Source organism: Siphateles boraxobius, unplaced genomic scaffold, assembly GCF_051911475.1.
Source record: "Siphateles boraxobius isolate OS27281-9 unplaced genomic scaffold, OSU_SipBor_1 19, whole genome shotgun sequence".
NCBI classification, from domain to species: domain Eukaryota; kingdom Metazoa; phylum Chordata; class Actinopteri; order Cypriniformes; family Leuciscidae; genus Siphateles; species Siphateles boraxobius.
The window spans coordinates 29311541-29334991 of NW_027508799.1; the positions used below are offsets into that span (position 1 = coordinate 29311541).

Consider the following 23451-nt stretch of genomic DNA (forward strand, 5'->3'; position numbering starts at 1 on the left):
TCTATTCAGTCCTGTTTTAAGACTGGCTGATGAACTTGCTGCTGATATAATCTGATCTGGCTCAATGGCGTACCCTTTACACAACAAAGGAATTACATGCTGTGATATTATATTGTACGTACAAGCAGGACTCGATCGGCTCAGACAGTGTCTTTTGATGGACACAGACCTTTGTACAAATGGGATTTACTAACTAGCCATGTAGTATGCAAAGTAAACTTCTGACATAACTAAAATATATTCAACCTTTTTATCTCAAAATAAAGACTAAGGATATTCAAAACAATCTGTAATTTAAAATTTTCTAAAATGCATATTTATTTTCATTAAATGGTCACATGTTGCATGTAACTCACAATCAACATAGATACGAAAAAAAGATTAAAATCAGGGCATTAATAAAAAGAAACAGTGCGTGAGACACTACCTTAACTCGTGATACGCTGATATTGTTCCCACAGAAGTAATTCCATGGTCAAAAGATGACTAATACTCAACTGATGATGACACATACAGGCCCAGTGATATTTACCACAGCAAAAAAACATTTTCCACAGAAAACGTCACACATTTGATTTGATTTCCCACGGAAAGCGAGCCAGGAAAAATGAATGTACATCTATCATTAAGAGACCCGCAGATGCACTTTCAAGAATGCATCGCCCATTACTCTTCATAGTATTTTTTTTTAAATATATAGATCTGAAGTAACTGAGAACATTGAAATACAAACACACGTACACACATGTACTTAGTCACATTCACGGTTTGTGCTACAACAACAGACAGAGAGGGAGGGAGGGAAAGAGAGAGAGAGAGAGAAGGAGGGACTGGAGGCCCTGAATGTGATGAACGGAAGAGAGTACACACGTCTGATTCATCAGGGCTGCACAATAAGTGTGATAACTGCAACAGAGAAAAAAGAAAGAGGTTTTAGTATTTTATATACATATGTATTTGTGTTTGTATATGTATATATATATATATATATATACACATAATTAGATACATATGATTATTGGAGTAATCTGATCATATTTTTAGTAAAAAATAGACCTACGTGAACAATAGCCTTTGATTCAAATAAGGTATCAAAAGCAGGAAATTGATGGTTTTATTGAACAACTATTAAAATACATAATGCAATATACAAAATGCGAACAATCAATTTATGTACATTATGCCTGCAGAGGGCACCAACACCCTGGTGATTGTTGGTGTTACACTTTAAACGTGATAAAATCCTTGTGTGTTATCCTTGAAATTCTTTCAAATGTCCGCCTAATCTTTAATATTTGGCCGCTTCCTTATGATAGAAAAGCTAAAACAATTTTAACAAGAACATGTGGACACCAAATCATTCAAACTCAGATCGAGGATTTTAACTTTTACTTTGCATATTCAACATATTGATGTATTCTCCTGTGTCAGTGTAGGTTTATAAATGATTACGTTACAAATATGGTCAAAAGACGCATGTTACGTTCCCACATGCAACGATTCACTATGAAACAAATGTAGATTATTGGAAACCCACACTAAACTAAACAGCACATGCAGAGATTGAGTTTGTGTGGAACCTCTCTTACTGTGAACGGAGCCGCTCTGAGACGCTGGAAGAAACCTGCATGCATGTAAATAATCAAAGCATTAAACTTCACTCTGAAGCCTGCAGTGCATGTATTTATTTAATTAAATCTCAGCATTTGTAATTTCAATTGCACTATGCTAAATTATCATTTTTAAATGGTTTTAATATATCATGCAGCAGCTTTAGAAATGGTCTAATAATGCGGTCAATATAATGCAAGCACTGTAAAAGGTTTTGCCACAAACTCAACTCGATAATGCTGATGTCACGAGACAGCTTTTCCCCTCTATGAAAAATATCATCATGTTTTAATATCGCTCCTCACATCCCTAATATACAGTATATATTAATAAATATTGATTGATCACTATATATTGATTAAATTTTGATCCATGTTCCCCTGATGGTTATGGCCCCAGATGACACTATTTTTATGTAACTCATGTTTTTTTAATAACATTCTTAAAATATATTAAAAACGAGATGCATCAGATGCAGAACATAATTTCCGCTTGTGTCTCATTGTGTTTCCTGTCGTCAGATTTCACATCTGCTGTAGCTGTAGTTAAACTTACACCAGCTGCTCATCTACATGAAGTCTTTGATATTGAGGTCAGCGAGAGGATCTTTAGAAGGTGGAGGCTTCCTGGGACTCTGGGCCATTCCCGGAGACATCTGTGGGGGAAACGCACACATGACAGAAGCAATAATTAAGTTCGTGTGTCTGCATTTCTTGTCTAAATGACTATTATAATGCCTAAGTGAAAAATTCAACTGCATTCATGTCTAAAATACCGGTTGTCCAGGGGCTCCTGCTGCCGGAAACTGTGGCCTCATCATAGGTTGTTGGGAGGCCATCATCGGTGAGCCAGGCATCATGGGAGAAGCTCCTGCTCCAGGCTGTGAATCACAGAGAGACACAGTAAGAGAAACAAACACAAACGCCTTCACACACACACATACACATAAAAACACTCTTACCATGCCAAATGGTGATGGGGATCCCATGACAGGACAGACCCCAACAGGGGAATTCTAAGCGGGTGGGAGGGATGGGGGGGAAAGGTTAACATCAAACAACACAGAACAGGACAACACCTGAACAAAATGACTCTACGACACACAGACACGCAGAAGGGAATCTGCACAGTGCACAAAGTGGGATGGTGGTTAACCGTTTAATTTAAGTGTAAATTTAAAATGTTTCAGGGGTTATGTACATGCATATATGTTTAGTGTTATAATAAAAATAAAAATAAAACAAAGAGAAGGAAGCGGCTGTCAAGCCAAAACAGGTCTGAAGCTCTACAGCGAGACTGAATCTGAAGCTACTGTTAGGCTTTTTCACACTGTACACAAACGATTAAGATTATGAATGTAAAGTTTGATGCATCCTTTTGTAAATATATAATTCTATAATAACCAGTGCAGTGGAAACAAGAGCAATTCCTGTTACAGTATTTATTTATCTATGTTACCATTAGTTAATAATAAACTAGTAATAACAATGTAATAATAACAGATACAACTTTTGATTTAATAATGTATTAATACATTTTTAAATGAACATGAACTAAGATTGATAAATGCTTTAGAAGTATTTTTCATTGTTAGTTTGTGTTATCTAATGTAGTAATAGTTAACAAATGGAACCTTATTGTAAAGTGCTACCAGTGCAGTTTATAAGAAGAAGTTGAAATAAGAAATGTACAGTTGAAATTTCAAGAGTTTCAATATTTCAACCCTAAGTTTAATATTTATAAGAAAGCTCCGCCTCTTTAGTCCTGCTCATTCAGCTGATAGGAGCAAAAAGAGAGGCGGGGAGAAGGGGAAGCTCGTGATTGGCTCCACGCCATGCTGCTCAAAGCCATGCTCCACCCTCATGCTCCAAATCTACAAAACAACACAACATTTACCATGGCAACGCCCCAGCTAGAGGTGGGTACCTGCGCTTGCCAGTTCGCCCCTCCAGCTGCTTCACCCCTGAGACAGAGAGAGACAGAAACAGAAGAGGAACAGATACACAAATATGTATTTAAGGGGTCAAGAAAATATGGTGAAATCGAGAGTAGGACATTACTGTATCTTACGGTTTCTGGTTCCCCATTGTCAAATCTGAAAGCACAGACAGAGAGATATACAATTTTAGATTCTTATAATTGTTAGCTCTTACACTCTTAAAAATAAAGGTTCCAAAAGATTTTTTTCACAGTGGTGTCATAGAAGAACCATTGAGGTTTCATTGGAACCATTCATTTGAACCTTTTAATAAACCGTTCTTAAAAGAATCATTTTATTATTCTAAAGAACCTTTTCCACTATTAAAAAAAAACCTTTTGTTTAATGGAAAGGTTCTATGAATGTTAAAGTTTCACACTCTTAAAAAATAAAGGTTCCAAAAGTTTGTTTTTTTTTCACAGCAATGTCATAGAAGAACCATTGGGGTTCCGTTCAGTGAGTAGTTCTTAAAAGAACCATTTTTTTGTGTCTGTATGAAGAACACGAAGAACCTCTTTCCACTATACCCCAATGGTTCTTCTATGACATTGCTGCGAAACAAAACCCGTTGTAACCTTTATTTTCTATGGTTCTATGGAATTTTAAGGTTCCATTAATGCTAAAGGTTCTCAGTCTTAAAAACAAAGGTTCTTTAATGGCATCAATGGTTCCATAAAGACAGCCATGGAACCTTTCCATTGAACAAAAGTTTCTTTAAGTGGAAAAACATTCTTTAGATTATTCAAATGCTCTTTACACTGAGAAAAAAAAGGTTATTTTAAGAACTGTTCACTGAAAGGTTGTTTGGGCAACCAAAAATAGTTATTCTATGGCAACGCTGTGAACCCACCCCCTCCCCCCCTTAGAATCTTTATCGTTAATAATGTGAGACCATAGATACCATTAAAGACACTTTATTATTTATTGTATTTTGGCTATGATTTTGGAATACACCAAATAAAAAATGGATTGGAACGTACTGCTGGCCATGTTTGCCATAGCTGAGTCCAGGTTTCCTCCCATGGGTTTCACCGGTGAGTTGGTCATGGGTGACGCCCCTGATGCCTGTGGAGCCATAGCTGGCATGAGCATATCACCCATTCCATCAAAAGCTTAAGGGGGAGTGAAGAGTAAGACAAACATAGTGAGCTTGTTTTTCAGTAACATTTATGAAAGCTAAACTGAATGCTAACAACCCTCCTGCAGGGTATATCACTATGGCAACCAGTACAAGAAAAATCTTAACCCTTTGTCTACACCAGACACGAGCGGCGCAATGTGACTTTATAATCAGTGATGTTGTCTACACTGGATGGGGCGCGACACGACAAATTCCTGATGGTAAACTGATGCCCTATTCTATTCTGACGTGCTTCAAGTGCTCTCGCTTCTTCTGATATGAAGAACAAATGGATTTGCAATGGTCGCTTTGTCACATCCAGTGTGGACAGTTTCTGCCTGTTGTGGCACAACAACGGTATAGTCCGGTGTAGGCATGGGCTATGTTCGAAATTGCCCCCTATACCCTTAAATAATGCACTATTTGAGGGAACAGACATTTGTAGTGGATGTTATTGAGTGCACTAGATCCCATTATTCACCGTAACAACTAAGTCTACACTCAACGGATAGAGAATGCCCATAATGCACTGTGAGGGTCAGGCCGAATGAATTTTCGCGTCTCACCAGAAGATGGTGCCCGCATCCATTTTCCAAATCGCTGGTCCAATGTGGCTACACAATATCAAACAGGTATAAATCACTTTTGAAATGATTATCAATTTTTTTTAATTAAGGTTTATACATACTAGTTTCCATGACAGAGTTCAAGATAAATCTTTTCATTACTACTGGTACTGCCAGTTTCAAATGATTATTAAATGGCAAGTGCAAACTATGCAAAAGCGGCAGGCCTTCCGACACTCAGTGTCGTTTTCATTCACTCCTTCAAGTGGAGTATATATTAGTGGAGATATACTGTATTAGTGGAGAAATGCAGGGACTATTGAATGAAGGTACAGGGGGTGATTTTGAACACAACTATGGTGTAAGAATGAGCGCAGGAAGAAAGAGAGCTGAGCTCTATCAAGACACACCATGACTACACACACACACTGACACATTAAACATTCATTCAATCATAACATTTAACAGCTTTGAAACACCTGTAGTGTTAGATTTGATTCACACAGCATGCATAAGCAGCACTTACTACTACGAAAAGCTTGATGTGCTTTTATATTGACAATACAAACTACGGCTCAGTACTGAAAATAATATTTTCTTCTCACAGGTTTTTATCGTAAAAAATGCTTTTTGTGTGCATGTAGCTGCATGTGGAATCAAGCCTGACAATATATATTTTTTTTTTTCAATGAGTGATTAATTCCCTCCATTATTTTATGCCGCTATATTGCAAAAGATTGTGTTGATAAATAGGTTTATATTGCATTTTCAACATATTTTCTGCCCACTAAACAGCAAAAATAGGCTCAGCATCGTAACCTTTTAATATGGGCACCGGTAACGGGATGCGCCACTGCTTACGCATGTGTTGTGAAACAAGCCTAAAATAACCTACATTACTCTACAGCTTTTACTAAGCACTGATTTTAATAATAAACTTTTCAACCATTGGTTTCTATTATAGCACGTTAATGCACATGATTTAACAATGGAGATCTTTGCAAAACATCCAAACTTTCATTCATCCATCCTTCTTATACTTTTCCAATAGCTTGGTTAGCAGTCTTTCAGTTTTCACTGAAGCCCTATTTTGCAATGCAGCTATGCATTGTGGGATTGCAGCTGGTGTAGGAGCATAAGAACTCACCAGTAGCACAGGAGGAAGCAAGCAATGACCCAAGAGCCAGATGGATGGGAACAGATATGGAAAATGAAGAAAAAAAATAACAAAAAGAGGGCATTTGAAACATTGGAAGAAGTAATAGAAGAACATACGAAAGAGAACATGATCAGGAAGAGGAAAGTGAGGTCAAGCAGAAGAAACATCAGATGAGCACAAAAGAGAGTGAGTGAGTGAATGAGAGAAAACAGAGAGCAGAATTAAGCAGCAAGGCATTGGGAAGAAGGCTTTCTCAGTCCACGTAGAGCTGAGGTGTACATAAACGCCACGCATGAGAGAAACAGATGGAAACACGGATCTCATCTCAACATGTCCGTATTATCACAACACAACTGAGATTTAACGTGTCTAGACTCAATATACACCAGGCACACACACATCACTAAACTGACATCAACACACATAAAAACACCTCTCATATGTTAAAATGACACATACACCCAGAAGAAAAATGTTGATATATATGTAAACAAATGAATCATAGCTTAATTTGAGTTCTCAGTTATGGTTCATTGAAAAAAATTTGGATTAGGCTACATAAATATATTGCAGACTTTGGTATGGTGGCAAATCTGAGCACTTCTGAAACTCGTGAGATAACCAAGGTCTTTTCTCAGAAAAAAAATCAGATAGGAGATTTTAAGTCACAATGAAACAGAAGTAGCGGCATATCTTTTCTTCTGTATCATGAAATACATCCGAGTGTAACGGATTATTGAAAAAGATAAAAGATTTTAACAAAAAGAAAAAAGTCAGGCAGGGTCTTAGTTTTAGGCATCAGATTGGATTTTGATTGAGATATGGGCGTGACTTAAATGTGGACAAATCTGAGTTTTCAAGAGTGGGGTTTAAGCGGACTAAATGATCGGAGAAGTCCTGCATACAACACCAGAGAGTCTTCACCAGTTATGACATTTTGATTAACCATTAAAATTAAACATCCTGTATGCATGGACTAATTGTTCACAATAATATCTATAACATGTATTGAGAAAATAGGATTTTAATTTTAATGCTGAGATGCATGATTTGCTCCCCATCTCATTGCTATCGTTGAGAAACGACTGAGATCTGATTTAGGATTTGTCTTTCCTAAGGGTATGAAAACATGCGGAAGTTTCCATGCTATGGACTATGAAGATTGTAAACGTGACTGTTTTAAACACCAGACAAACCATGAAAATGACATTTCGTGAGGAAGAAGTCGTGAGGGCTGCAGGTGACGTACCCGACATCAGATCTCCACCTGTGGTTGCTGTGGCTGGTTTGGCCTCACTAGCACCCGCCGATTCTGATCCGTCCACGCAGCATGAGGGTAAAAAAGTGAGCAGGTGAGTGAGCCAAAGCCATTACACTGAGAGTCAAGCCCAAAGAGAGAGAAAGAGAGAGATTGTGATCAACCAGCTAACAGAACTTATGTACAAACATTCTTCTAGTAACGTTAATAGAATGTTATCTGGTCTTTAATAACATTCTCAAAACATTAGCCCAAAAACATTATTTATACATCATTTATGGATTTTTTTTTTACATTTTAGTTGGACATTCAACTAAAGTTTTTTAAATGTTACTACTTATTAGTCGCAGATGGTTCAGAGAACATTCAATAGTAACGTTTCCATAAGGTTTGCAGAATTATAAAATGGAACATTCACATAACCAAGAAAAAGTAAAAACATTTAAAGGGGCTATATAAAGAATCCAGAAACCCTTGTTATTAGTGACACCGGTGGGCATAAAGTGAACTGCAGCCACAACTTATTGCTGGTGCTCGCAATTGAGCACACGTAACGTACAAGAAAGTGAACGTCATTCAAGGCCCGACATACTCACTAATCTTTGCTTAGAACTAAAAATAAGTTGGAAATACCTTTGCAGCGATTTAATGTTAACAAACATCCCGACGCCGTCCACGTGCGACGTAAATATTTCGCACTTTCCTCTCAATAACAAACGCACAAAAAAAATGACATCGGTGAGAAAACAGCAGTTAACACATAGGATCATAGTGATGTTGATACGTTTGTACAAGCTCTGCAATTCACCAGCATCATGTCAACAGATAATTGTAATTAAAATTACACTGTCATGATAGTTTAATTATAAAGTATAGCCTATTTGAGACTATATATCTGTCTATGTGAGACTATAGTTTGAATTAATCCCTTTCTTTGCATGACACATTGACAGTACAGTACAGTACAGAATAGAATAGCTTTTTCTGCATTATCGTGAACATAAGTATAATGTATTAGCATTCATTTAGTGTCATAGAACAGAAGGCTCTTGGCAGCACATGTAAATGTCTCATTCTTTTGATTTTCCCTGCAAAAGCGTCTTGATTCCTTTACATAAAAATCAGTCTACAGGCTTTCATAGACAACCTATGAAGTCTCGTTTTTTAAAAAGTTTTGTGACAAGCTGTTCACACATTGGCAATAAAAAAATCAATGAATACATTAAAATGTTTACATATAGCCCCTTTAAAAAACTGTAATGTCTAGAGAATAACATTTTCATTCACTTAATGGGAATGTTGGCAAAACGTTCTTAGAACATTTGTCTTACACAAATACAACCAACAAATGTGTTAAGAACCACAAAAGCACACACATACACCTTATTAAAGTCTTTTCACTTCATCCTGTCAGGTCAGGGAATCTCTCACAACTGCTGTCTGGTGTCCATCAACCATCAGAACAGCTTTATTTCCCAATAACAGAATCCATAGCAACCATCTGAGCAAAACATGCAAATCAAACCATTGCAAATCATGCACACTGGGGTTGTTACCAACCCCCAAACAGGTCCAGATTTGCCCCACTGTCTGGCCAGCTCATGGGGGCAGATAGAGCAGCGGCAGGAGGATGAAACACATCTGGAGCACAGGAATGAGTTTACTTGACATCTGAAGTCTTACTCGTTTAACATCCATTATTTGAAGAGTAACTTTATGCATCTATCTGTGTAAAAGGAACACTAAAATATCACAACTAAACCCGTAAGGTGTATCAGTTTTAGGTCAGAACCCGTTTACTTCATCGATAAAGACAGGTGAATGAGATAAAGCCCAAGGGTGCAGGTGAAAATAAATACGTCTCTAAGTGGGGATAATGTAACTAGTGGGTCTTGGAGACATTTCAAAAAAAGCACAGACAGAGAGATTGGGAAAGAAAAAGGAGTGAATGAATGCCTAAGGGAGTGAGGGAGTGTGTCGACTGCCCTAGGAGAGAAGCATATTTGGCTCACCTTGAGCAGTCAAGGACAGAATGGAAAGAAAAAACAATGTACAAGTGAGGCAAGGAATGAGTGGATGGATGTATTGCTGTGTGTACCTGCTGAAAACAGGTCTAAACTGGTGTTAGGGTCTGTTTTGGGAACAGATGAATCTGGCATGGGATGAAAAAAACCTAAAGACAAGAGGACATTTATGAAGACAAAAAATAAACAAATAATATTAATAATACACAACACAAATCAAACCAATTGAAATCTAGGGAAAAAAACGTAAAAGGAGAGGATAAGATTTTCATGGGACATGCTAGATTTCTGGCCTAAGGGGTTTACCAGCAAACAGGTCTATCGTCGGTGCTGGGGAAGCAGTGTGGGCTACATCGCTAGTGTTGGTGGAGACAGATCCTGGGCCAGTAGTGGGCGCCACTGAGCTAAAGAGAGCGTTACTGTCATCTACTGGCTGCAGGGAGAACAGGTCCAACTGAAGGGAGTTATCAGCAGAACCAGCCGCTGGAGCGAAGGGATCTATACCGGGAGAAGAGGGTGAACGAAAAACATCTTCAAGGCTCTGAGACTGTTGTTATTTATTATATCCACCTTATTTTGCAAAGCTGTAATAAGCTATTTTCTGCGAATGTTGGAAACTTCTGATTCTTTAGCATCTACACTAATAACAAAAATATATTTCTAAGAATCTTTTGCTAACATTGTCATTAAGTTTTTTCTGAATGTTCAAAACATCACGTTTTTCTTGTTTGTATGAATGTTAAGGAAACATTCCATTTTATAATTCTTCAAACATTTTAAGAATGTTACTTTTGAATATATTCTCTGAACATTCTAAAACAAGTAGCCTAGTAACATTTAAAAAACGTTTGACGAATATCCAAATAAAATTTTTCAGAAAAAATGTTACATGAATGATGTGTAAATGAAGATTTTGTACTAACATTTTCAGAACATTATTAAAGACTAGATAACTTGAATTAACGTTCTATTAACGTTTTTAAGGAAAGTTTGTTCATAACTTTGAGAGAACCTTGCCAGAACGTTTGCCAAAGGTCTGAGAATCTTCCCTGTTAATTGGGTATAATTTAATAACTAGAAGAATAACAAAGTGCAATATTGCGCTAATGTGTTTATGATTACAGTAATGAATTAAGTTTGCAATATAAAACAGCATAACAGACTGTTTTTGTGGAACTGGAAGCGAATGACACTGGAAGCCTCACACATTCAAGTTACAAATAGCCGCACCTGCTCTTAAATTACAATAAGACAGATAAAGTCAACCTGAGGATGAATCTTCAGAGAAGGAAGAATGAGAAAGAAAAATAGAAGAACTCTCCTCTCTCTGTGGAAGTTAGAGCTGATTATTCTGTCAGATACGCTGAGTGTTGAGCGTCTAACAAGTCGACATCTGCTTCTGCCCCCCAGAGAACCGAACTTCAATGTTCAAAGACTATTGCCCTAGCAACACAGATAGCAATCTCCACGGCAACACCGATGCCAGTTCAGAAAACTCAACATTGACCAGAGGAGTCTTCATTAGGGAAGAGCCTGCAGAAGAGGCTCTATGTGGTTCTTAAAAGCGGTAAATTAAAACAATCACAAGCAAACACACTCTCTCTCTCACCCATTCTATACCGACATTCTCACATACACACATATGCTCTTGAACTGTTGTCACCCACCAGTTGCCGCGGTGCCATCGGCAGCAGAAGTGGGCGTGGCTGCGGTGGCCCCGCCCTCTGCAGCAGCAGCTGTTTCAGCCGCAGGGGCCGCAAACACATCTGGAGTACCGCACACAAGGGCCATAGGGTTGACGTATAATAGCCAAAGAAAAGGATGAGAGGAGGAAGAGGAAATAGAGAGAGTAGATAGTATAGAGAGAAAGAAACGACAAGACTTCAGTGTCATGCAAAGTTTGGAAAAAATATGTTTTTTAAATGATGTCCTGAATACTTAAAATAACATGCACTCTCAAAAATAAAGGCGGAATATATAGTGGAAAAAGGTTATTTAGATTATTAAAATGTTCTTCACACTAAGAAAATAACATTTTTTTAAGTTTCTTTGAGAAACCAAAAATGGTTCTTCTATGCCATCGCTCTGTAAACACCCTTTTGGAACCTTTATTTTCAAGAGGGCACTATATAGTAATTCTGATCAATTTTGTTAATATTAAATATTTGTAAGAATCGTAACCCATTTTACATTAGTAACATGACATGATTTCCAGGATATTCAACCATACAAGAGTAGGATTGAACTTGATCTTATCATTAAATCATTATTACATTTGTAAAATTTTAGAATCGCTGCATTACTCAAAAAATATTTACTAAATATCTGTTGATTAACATTAACTACTAGCCCATTCAGCCATGCAACCATAAATTAGAGTTATTTCAGAGGTTGTTTTCTTTTTAACTCTTTCCCCGCCATTGACGGAATTTCCCGGCTGTTATAAGGTAGGGGGTGCTTTTACGCATCTTCTGAAAGAGTACTGAATCTCCAGATCAAAACACAGGCAAAAACGGAGCAGAAACAAGTGATAAAAGCATTGCTTATGCACGTTATATTTTGTGAAAAAAACGTTTTTCTTAGCTTTTTGTTGAAAATGTTGCTACCCAGATTCAAGTGTTGTTAAAAAAAGAACATATGAAGCTAGAACAGCTTTAAAATAAAATGGGATTTTTATTTAAAAGCAGAGGCTCTGTTATTTCTTTCTTCTTATTCAGGTATTCATACAATAAAATATTATGGGGGCCATGAAAATTTGTGAAAATTATCAAAAATGCAGGCCGTGGCTGGCAACTTTTTTAGAAAACGCTGGAGTGGAAAGAGTTAACATAACTTTTTCTTTGAGCATGTATTAGTAAGCAAAATGTGTCAGTTTTGATTTCATGCTCACTTTAAAACGTTTTGCATTCTCTGAATGTAAAACTGCAACTGAAAACCTGATTAAACTTACTGTGCACTGTGCAAATGCAGCTACACATAAGAATAATCAAATGATTATAATTCATATGTGTAATTTTAATACACAAGATCATTTGGAGCATTGATGGCAAACAAATGTCAAATAAAAACTGCAGCATGGAAGATATAAAGCAGAAAAGGAAATGAGAAGCTCTAGATTTCTACTGCAGACAGAAATGGAGCATTGATGACTACAGACTTCACAAATCACAAATGAAACACCGCAAACTGTGATTTTGATCTGATCTTTAATTTCTGCGCTGGGATGTTCCTCTGTTTCAGAATGTGGCACAGCCTTTACATCTTCTTAAGGAAGAAACCTAACTACTGACCTCCGAGGAGATCGGCTGAGCCGGAGGATGCAGCGGAAGGAGGAGGAGCCAATGAAACGGCTGCCTCAGCGGCTGTGGGCGTGGCTGAGGAGTTGGAGTCTACGGCAAGGGTTGGGTCAGGAAGGAGAGTCTCTGAAGTAAGGGAACCCATTTCTGCATAGCCACGCCCCCAGCGGACCAATATAAACACAACGTAAATATACAGATAACCAGGAAAGGAACCAAAGAAGAGGGCAAGATCATAATAGAGAGAGAGAGAGAGAGAGAGAGAGAGAGAGAGAGAGAGAGAGAGAGAGAGAGAGAGATTCTACTGAGCAAAGACTGAGGGATTGACACAGAGATGTGAAATGGATTCTCACTCTAAAAGGGCTTCAGGAGACTAGGTTTGTCATATATAGGACTGTCATGTGGTCATTTTTAATTTCCCAACTTAGCTATAACAAGTGTTCAAAATGTTTAATAAAATGCATGAGACATTTAACACATCAAATCACATGAAAACACATCTAACATAAAGTGAAAAGCCAACAATGCTCACCTGACCCCAGCAGATCTGATGTGACAGCGGCCCATCAGAGACAGATAGAAAAAGAGATTATCAAATTAAGTCATGCATTCATTAAGAGTTTATAATGAGAAATGTAAAACAGGCGCTTTAAAGTAGGAAGTTTGTGTGTTAAAGGTCTGGTTTTGGGTTTTGTTCTGGGCAGTCTGTCATATCATTTTAGGCTTGCGGCAATTTTGGTTTTATCATGGAGCATTATGAAGTTAAAATAGCTGATGTCATTGAGAACACATTCATGGTTTAATCAGTCAGCCTGACAGTTTCCTTGCTGGATGACCTGTTTCACTCTAAAATATGTCACATTACGGAAGTGAAATGCGTTGTGAATGCCTCTTCATGTCGATAAGATCAATTATGATCATAAATATTTTATGGTTTCATTTTAAAGTAACCCAATTTGAGCACGCTGGCACATATACTCCAACATCTTTGAGTCAGACCTCAGCATTGTCATGCATCTGAGCTTGCTCCTTCGGAAAGTCTTTTTTTTGTTGCGATTCCGGGTTTTGGTTTGGTCTGGAAATTGACATGTTCACATGCTGAGTATGTGTGTGTGTGTGTGTGTGTGTGTGTGTGTGTGTGTGTGTGTGTGTGTGTGTGTGTGTGTGTGTGTGTGTGTGTGTGTGCTTGAACTGTACCTCCCCAAGATGTGGGAGCAGCTGATGCTCCTCCTGCAGAAGGTCCAGAGGAAGACAACGGGTCCAGATCCAGAAGAGAACTACGGTAAGATAGAGACACACACTTTTATAAACATATGAAAACTGTATTCAGATATTATCTTGTGTTCTGATTAGCATTTTATCCGACATGAAGTGAGGTTACATGGGTCACTCACTCAGTGGCAGTTTCGGCAGCTGGCGTGGCCTCGGAGCGTGGTGGCTCCAAAGTGGGGACGGCACAAGCAGATTTGGCGGGAGTGGAGGTTGGAGACACGTTATTGGTGGGTGATCCCTAAAACATAACACAGAGCTACAGGTTAAGCATATGTGTGTGAGATCCATGAACAAAATCAAAACGATAATCAAATGAAGTGCCCACTTACCTTTGTGGGTGACCTGAAGGACACAAGGAGACATTGAGATGATTTTATATAAAAAGAACAAAACTGATAAAAATGTTGATGAGATTATTTAAAACTTACTCACCCTTCCCTGAACAAACCATTGCAGGAGGACGAAAAAAAACATCAATTAGTATTCATATTTACTTAGTTAGAGACCTTCTATTTCTTATCCAAAGAGAGCAGAGACAAGCCACGGTTGGTGAAAGTGATTTCACCAAGTAAAATATTTTCCTATAGATCAACATTCTAATCAACCAATGAGATATGAGGGACATTTTTACAGTTTATGTCAAGTATAGACATTTTCAACATTAGTAACATGCATTTACATCAGTGTTGTTCACCTATCATTTCACCTATGATTGTAGGTATAAGTTAGGTTTAGGAGTAGGGAAAATGTTTGGACAGGAATGTTGTTTCAGGATCAACTTAACATGTTTTACTTGGCAAAATCACGGTGACCAGCCATGGTTATGTGCCCTGCTCAGGCTTCTCTATCAAATCTAGCATGCAGCATTTGATTTACAAGTTCAGAGTTAATTCCTATCAGACATTTAAAGAGAATGAGTTCAGGGGTACCCTTTCTTTCCTTCTAGACTGTTCATATGTGTCTCCAGAGATTCCAGAATACTGGTGGGAGCCTGCGAACAGCAGAATAAAACACACACACACGGTGAGCAGTACAAAAACCATCAGAGCACATTTGATGTCAATATCTCTCAAGGTTTCACAGCAAATTCAAACAATAAAACACCACATCAAAACCAGCTGGGAACCTTTACTCAAACCACTCCTCACAGCACTGCAAAATCAGCTCACTGCACAAACTGTGGGACGGAACTGGACTTCAGTGCATTGCTTTACCCAGCTTCTGAACAAAAAGGCTAATCGCAATGTGACCTTTCATTTTTGAGGGAAAGTCAAGACTCATTTATTTATGTAGTACTTTATACAATACAGAACGCAACAGAAATAAACAGAAAAATAATAGTTAATTTAGCAAAATTCATCAGTTTTGAAAACTTTAATTACAGCTAAAAATAAGCTCTACGGAAGCCAATAGTGTCATTATCCAGCTCTTTTCTGCTAGTTTCAGTATGGTCAGATCAATAGTATTTTATAGATATTATTTGCCTTTTAAGGACACCTTTTTGGAGAGGAAAGGCAGAAACGCATCTTATATGAGTTCTTAATTTTTTTAAACCACAACACAAAGAAATCCACTGTGTCCAAATGTGCTTACTTCTGTACTATATAGTAGACAAAAAACAGTATGTGAGCCATAAAAAAGCAGGCGAAAAGTAGACCTACTACATCTAAAGTGGTCATTCGAAGGACACTTTACTATCCCATGCGGCCATGGTAAAAGCAATGCACTGAGATGCATAATGCGTCCCATATCAGTCAACATGGTTACCGGCTCTTCATTGAAGCAGTCTTTAAAGGGACAGTCTTCATTGTCTGAATCTGCCATGTCGGCAACTACGCCTGGATGCAGACACTGAGAATTCCCATGGGAGAGCGATTTAATAAGGATGCTTGGTTAGGATAGACGAAAAGCACTTTCACACTCACACCAGCTTTACTTCATTCTTTTAAAAGGAAGACAACCAGTGATCTGAAGTTTTCACAATCAATTGATATCAAGAAATCAATACTTGACCTGATTCTAATATAAATTAAGAGCTACACTGTAGTGACACGCCAATAAATGTGCATACATGAAAGGACGGATGTTTGGGTATATGACAGTCACTGAGTTCAATAGTAACTTACATAAGAGATGTCAGGGATGTCGTTCTTATCCACTCCTATTTGCTGCAACAGAAACGCAATAATCATATTATAAGTGAATTGGTATTCTGTATATATATTTGACTTTAAATATATCTCCCTTACCTCAGCAATTTTCATGAACTCTGCAATTTTGGTCACCCGGGTCAGAAATTTCTTATAAATCTCCAGAGAATCCTTGCATTCAGATTTCTTCATTTTGAAATATTTCTCTGTAGAACCAAAAAAACTGATCTCAGCCCATTGTTTCAGGATAGAAGATTTGGTTAATACTTTACTTAAGGCTTTAGTTTATATATAATCAATGTTGGGTAAGTTATGAATTAATTACTAGCTACTAATTACATCTTAAATAGTGTAATTACTAATCACTCTCTCAAAAAAGTATTGTATTACTTATTACTAATTACTTGTAATCCAATATTAACCTTGACCAGTTGAACAATACAAGGATAGACATGAAACTGCTCTTTTAATTCTATTTAAATAAATAATATAAAATTGCATAAATTAATATTTCTGCATTAATTAAGCCTTGTAATGCAACTTATAATGTATTGTATTGCCATGAATAATTGTAATACAGTTATAATGTATTATAATACTCATCTATTCATTGAACACACCTTTAGAAAATATGACACATGACAAACAACCAATTGTAGATGTAACCAGATGTAACAAGGAATCTGCTCATATTATAATGCATTTTAACTTTAAGGCTTTAAGAATTGTTTAAAATATAGTAAGATGTATTATAGTTCAGAGATTGAGATCATCTATATTAAATTATCTATCACATGCCTAATAAATTGATGATGCCGTCATTGTAGGAGGCGAAGAGCTTTATCAGATCCTTAAAGAGAAGCAAGAATGCTGCGTTTATGATGCCGTTGTTCAAGTCTTTAGGATGAACCTGAGCGAAAAGGGAGCATTTAAAACATTATTGTGAAGAATGGAGTTTAAAAAAAAACAAATAATGATAAAGTTCTTTAAGTACAAGAACAATCATTGAAATAAATACAATCTCAGTTAATGGGATGGCTTCACAGAGGGTCCCAGATGTTGTGGGAGATGTTACTCACGTCAAACTCCAGCAGTGTGTCCACTTGAGTCTGCAGGGCAGGCATTGCCTTCAAGAGCTTGTCAGGAGCCATAGTCCTCATCACACCCTCAGCTCTGAACACACACACACACACACACACACACACACACACACACACACACACACCACACACACACACACACACACACACACACCACACACACACACACACACACACACACACACACACACACACACACACACACACACACACACACACACACACACACACACACACACACACAGGAGTAACAGTTCAGTGCATGTATTTGCTGATTCCTAAGAAACCATCCTTTCTTTCACTCTAACTCAGAGATGACATTCCCTTTGTGATCTGTAAATTTAACAACTCTGGGAGTAAAGTCTGACGCGTTTCTAACAACATCATGCCATCTAAAATGTGCTCTGATGTAATTTTGAATAACTTGGAGTAACTAGTGCCTAAATGTTGCCATTGTGGCGTTCTATTCCCAGAATCAATCGACATACCCCTTTTTAACTCGAGTGAAGTCGAAGGCCATCGCGCGGTAAGCATATGCCTTCTCATTCAAGTACCGTGCATATCTCCTGATGAATGTCGACATGTCATAGCCTTGGAGACAGAAAAGATATAAACAGCCTTAGTTGATCACATTTATATCACATTTAATGGATCACACTTCAGATCACACTTCATGGAATTAGTAAACAAGTTAAATGGCATTTGATAGATGTTTATGTGACTTTATTCATCTAACTCACACACAAATGTATACAAACTCACCATGGGAGCCTGTTTTGTCAATAAAGTTGCTGAGATTAAACAGGGAAGTCCGGGAGGCCAAATACTGGATGAATCTCTGCAGGGATTTAATAAGGACAAATCTTTAAACACACAGTATTTATTTTATTTTATTTTTTTATTTTACCAAAATGGCCTATGAACTCTGAAATTAATAAAAGCAAATGCAATACTGCATGCCGTTTTCTATGGAGCCCCTAAAGGGACATGGTGGTGAGAAAAATATAGGATGGGAGTAAAAGCATATTTCAATGCTTTTGCGTTCTCTCGCAATCATTTTGCGTTCCCCCAAGAAACTTTGCGTTTTGCTTGTGAAACTTGGAGTTTGTCTCAATCAGCTCCCCAGTTCAGTGGACAGGGCAGTGGTCAGGTAGTCAGACATTTTAGGGGCTGTCTCAATCCAAAATCCCTACAGGGCACTGAAACGTGACTACTGAACTAGGGAGTATCCCTTACCTCATTGCCGTCGATGCAGATGTGGTGCATTTTATTGCATTTTTATAGCATATTCTCAAAACGTCTGATGAACTCTGAACTTGATAAAAGCAAATGCAGTCCTGCCTGCAGTTTTCTTCTCTTATGTCAAATGAAACGAGTAAATACATCTGTAAGATTGAGTTTAAACTTGATAAAAAGAAACTAAAAGGAATAAAGTTTAAAACAGTAATTTATTGCTTCACCTCATTGCCGTAGATGCTGATGTGGTGAGTCGTGGTTAGAGCTTTGAACACCACCACCCAGCTGGCATTAGTGGATCTCTCGAATAGTGTGTCAGCCATCTGAGGGATGTTCACATTTGTCTCGTTGGTGGCTGAGATCAGATCTGCACACAAAACACACGCACAATTTACCACCACAGCGCTACGTACTGCACTGTGGATGAAGAGTTTTGTGATTATTAATATCAGCAGACAGATTCTTTAAGGGAAAATGCATAACATCCAAATTTCATTTAGAAGCAAGAAACTGTATGCCTGTGCATTTTTTCTGCATGTAACAACATACTGCCATCAGCTATCACCCTGTAGCTCAAGAATGGTTGCCCACTGAAGTCAAGCAGGGTTGAGCCTGGTCAGTACCTGGATGGGAGACCTCCTGGGAAAACTAGGTTGCTGCTGGAAGAGGTGTTAGTGAGGCCAGCATGGGGTGCTGCTCACAATGTGGTCTGTGTGGGTCCTAACCATAGACTGTAAAAAAAATATGGACGTAGTGTCCGTGACGTCACCCGTAGGTTTCTGAAGAGCATTTTTGAAGCCCAAAGTTGCCGGAGCCAGTCGTTGCCATCTTGGCACTCTCGGATAACAGAAAATGGGCAAAGAGGAAGCACGTGGGTGGAGCTGAGGTGCCTGGTTGCCAGCAAACAAACGGCTAGTTGTGACAGCAGCGACAATCCACCTGTCACTCAAGTGGCCACGCCCTTAATTATGCAGAAATTTAAGGCTTAATATAATTTAAATGGATGAGTTATAAAAATATTCTCCCCCATCACAGTTATCATGAAGGGCAAAATTAGCTATATAGACCAAAACCAATTTTTGTACCAGGCTGTAAACACATTTTTTTCTGCTGCAAAGTTGGGCACTTTAACATTGGGGATATATGGAATTAACTCCCTTTTGGAGCCTGTCTCTAGCGGCCAGTCAATGAATTGCAGTTTAAGTCACTTGAAGTCGTTTTGGCTTCAAGAGAGACCAAGAAGGGGCTGCTCGGCCCTAACGCCCAAGGCACTTATAATTTAAATGATGCATCATTCTTTCGTTGGGAAATCTGGTGGAAAATGTGTTTAACAGTCATGAAAATAATGTAACAAATGCAAAACAAATCCCAATAGTCCTAAAATAGGATTGATTTTCTTTAAACAAAATATAAGTTATTTTGGGAGTGCAATATGTCCCTGACATTCTCTTGACAGACTTCCCGACAGGAGATCGTCTTAAATTCCATATAACGTTGTGCTCAGGGTGCCAATATGTTAGTCACGGCTGCTAGAGAGCACACTGCAGTGGAGTTAAGAAGCCAAGAATAGTCCAGATTAGAACACACTGAGATACAGTGTGAGTTGCGTTACCGTTAGTGCAATTAGTTGCTATGTAACGTCACTATATATTGAAGTATATGGCATAGCAGTCCCTGTTTTGGGAGTCTGTACATATAGTTTATGAATATGTGAGCAGGTGCAGCTCATTGGGATTATGGAATTGCACATGTGACTGGATTACAGACGGTGTAAATACAGACGCATTGCAAACACACACACACACCATATGCGTGAACACATGACTAAACTCTGCCAATAAGTTGCTTTGGTCTCTTAACTACATGATGCAAGATCATACAAATCAATCCAGACAAATTCATCTAAAAAAGACAGTGATAGCTTTAATATTTAAATAATATTCTATGAAGCAGCACAACTAGATTGACAGAAAAGACTACATTAAACAAACAATCTGCGACTTTCTTGCTGTCTTGTGACTTTTTAAATTCAAAGCAAATGCTGCATCTGTATTTACATGAAGACTATATACTGATACTGATACCATGTCATCATGATGTCACGGACTCACACCTCCCCCTTCCCCAATAATCTACTTCAGTTTCCATGACAACCTCACCACCACCCCTCAAGCCTTCCAATTCAACAGACAAATGGCTGGAGTTATGAGATAAAAACTCAACAAACACATTTCTTGTCACAAAACACCTGAGTAACTACCAAAGTAAAACAAGTTTGTGTCTGTAGACAGGCCAACAATGCTAAACATTGCCAAGACAAAGCGGATTTATGAATCTATGGATTTTGGGAGTGCCTGTGAAATCACACATGTGATTCCCTGATGAAGGGATTGCTGATATTAACAGACAACAAGATTCCCCAGCTTGCATACCAGTGTCCTCACCTTTGGCTTTGTAAATAATACATGCATGCTTTGGCTGATCGATTTATAATTCAGAAGGCCTTCTCCTGCAGGACACAGAGCTCGAGGGCGACACGAAGATGCTTTTGTAGCCTCTCCGTCTTGTCTAAATGCAGTTGATTTTCTTCTGTCTTTTACTGTCTCTCCCTCTCAGTCTCAGACCACACCACCCACATAAAGACACTTCAGGGTATGTTCTGTGCTGTCAGTTAAATGCAATCAGCTACACACACTGGCACGCTTTTTAGAATATAAGCTCCTTATATTACATGCACCCTAAAAGGCAGGTTTTCCATTGACAGAATTGCAACTCGTAGCAAACAACCTCATTGAGTACAAGCCATGCGTATACACGGCTTCGTTATTCTACGCATTGGACTGTGCTGTGGTGCTGAAGTGGACAGCGCCAGGTCTGAGTGAGACTGAACGCGTTGAGGAATGAGGGTGAGTCAAAAAATGTCTCACTTACAATCCAGGTGCTTCTTCTTGGGCGCCATCACCTCGTGCGTGGTGGCTTTGCAAACGGCACGAGCCACCTCGGATCCGGTGAGCTGGTACTGCGCCGCGGCGATGCGATCCGTCAGAGTCTGTCCCGACATTTTCTCCCGGTAGCGTCGACAACCACCTCAAGAATCAACTTCAGGGGGAAGGACAGTCGAAATGCATATGATATTCGCCGACAAAAAATGAGATGGAATCCAAGGTGGTTCTACAGAAACTGACAATGTCGAGTTCTCCTTTTGGTTTCCAACCAGAGCGCCTGAAATGACGTATTCAAAAGCACAAAAATATATGTTTGAAGTTTATTTTTATAAAATTTGGTCGATGTAGACGTCTATGCATGGGTTGGTTTCAGCACCATGGATAATGGTCCTATTACGTAACGCCCTACGCCGAGATATTTTCTGGCTCTTGTGGGAAATATACAATCAAATTAATACGGTAAACTGTCACCTTTAATTAGTATATGTATTTTTTTTTTTTAAAACATCAAACCGAAATGACGGGGCGTTTTACGTTGAACGCCCCCGTTGGTTCTTATTTCAATGAAATGAATTAAATAAACGCATAAACACGAGTTGAAAAAACGTTCCGTTGATTAATCCTCTACTATAAACCTGCTCGGGATTCCGGAGCCTCGGTATTATTCGGTCAAAAGCCCGTGTGTCCTTCCCGTCCTGTCGGATGATGATGGTGATGATGACGTGTCTTTTTCAAGGGCGAGAGTATGAAGACAAGTAATTGTTCACGTTTCAATGATATATCGTGTAGATCTTGGATATTTAGTTGCTTATTTTTCTGGTGATGCAGGTTAAGGTCCTGCCTTTTCGGTTGTCGGTGGACCTGGTCAGGTGACGCATAACGGGCTCTTAAAGGGAAGCGGCGTCAAGCTGTAACGCGCCTTTAAGGGGTCTGTGCGCGTTCACGGTTCATCCGTCTGCATTCGGCTCCCTGAGCACAGAGGTGCATTCTCTGTCACGAGCTTTAAGTGAAATTAGCTGAATGGAGGAGAGTCACAAACTTATTACATGTTTGGACTTTCTTGTGTTATTGTTTTTATATGTGCTCTGTGAACAGGCAACGCATAAGTTATATTTCCTTTCCTTTCCTATATTTCGACAAGTTACACCTCTTGTGACTGAATGCAATAAAAACAGCAGGTTCATCATTCGACCACTAGGTGGAGACACTTCCACACTATTGATTCCCCCACCCCCCCTAATTTTAGAACAAAGGTTTTCAACTTTTAAACTGCCACAATAATTATTTTTATCTACTGTACTTATTTACCAAGGATACAATAGTGTCATGGAAAAGCATGACTGATATAGAATTATGTCCACTGACTGTTAAACAATCCTTGGAGTATTTTTATTTAAAAAAAATATAATGGCTTTTAGCTAGGCTATATATTGAACAACTAGTTTAACATTTTAGCATTGATTTGATTGCAAATTATTATAAAAGCATGATTGACATTTAAAGCTGACAGGGAACGTTCTCAGAACTTTGGCTAACGTTCTAGTAAGGTTCTCTGAAAATAATGAACAAACCTTCTTTCAGGAACTTCAAAGGAATAGTTCACCCAAAAGTGAAAATTTAAAAACTTACCCTCAAGTTGTTCCAAAAACAAAAGAAGATATTTTGAAGGTTGTCGTAACTAGACGGTTGATGGCACCCATTGACTGGGACATTTTAATTCTGAATTCTTTTTCTGT

The 23451-nt window shown here is 38.3% G+C and overlaps 1 protein-coding gene across 1 annotated transcript; it reads right to left on the bottom strand.

Moving 5' to 3' along the window:
* Positions 1-293: 293 nt before the first annotated feature.
* LOC143742147 (clathrin coat assembly protein AP180) lies at positions 294-22346 on the bottom strand. The gene is made up of 23 exons (XM_077234836.1): positions 21702-22346; positions 18995-19137; positions 18297-18372; positions 18023-18125; positions 17514-17607; positions 17233-17344; positions 16534-16640; positions 16411-16452; positions 15214-15275; positions 14717-14722; positions 14614-14626; positions 14407-14522; positions 14210-14289; positions 13545-13559; positions 13007-13159; positions 11384-11482; positions 7684-7746; positions 4570-4701; positions 3682-3706; positions 3508-3574; positions 2387-2491; positions 2167-2266; positions 294-906 (listed from the first exon to the last, which is right to left on the bottom strand). The coding sequence occupies exons 1-22, from the start codon at positions 21829-21831 to the stop codon at positions 2180-2182; spliced, it is 1830 nt and encodes a 609-aa protein (XP_077090951.1). The 5' UTR covers positions 21832-22346; the 3' UTR covers positions 294-906; positions 2167-2179.
* Between the last annotated feature and the right edge of the window lie 1105 nt (positions 22347-23451).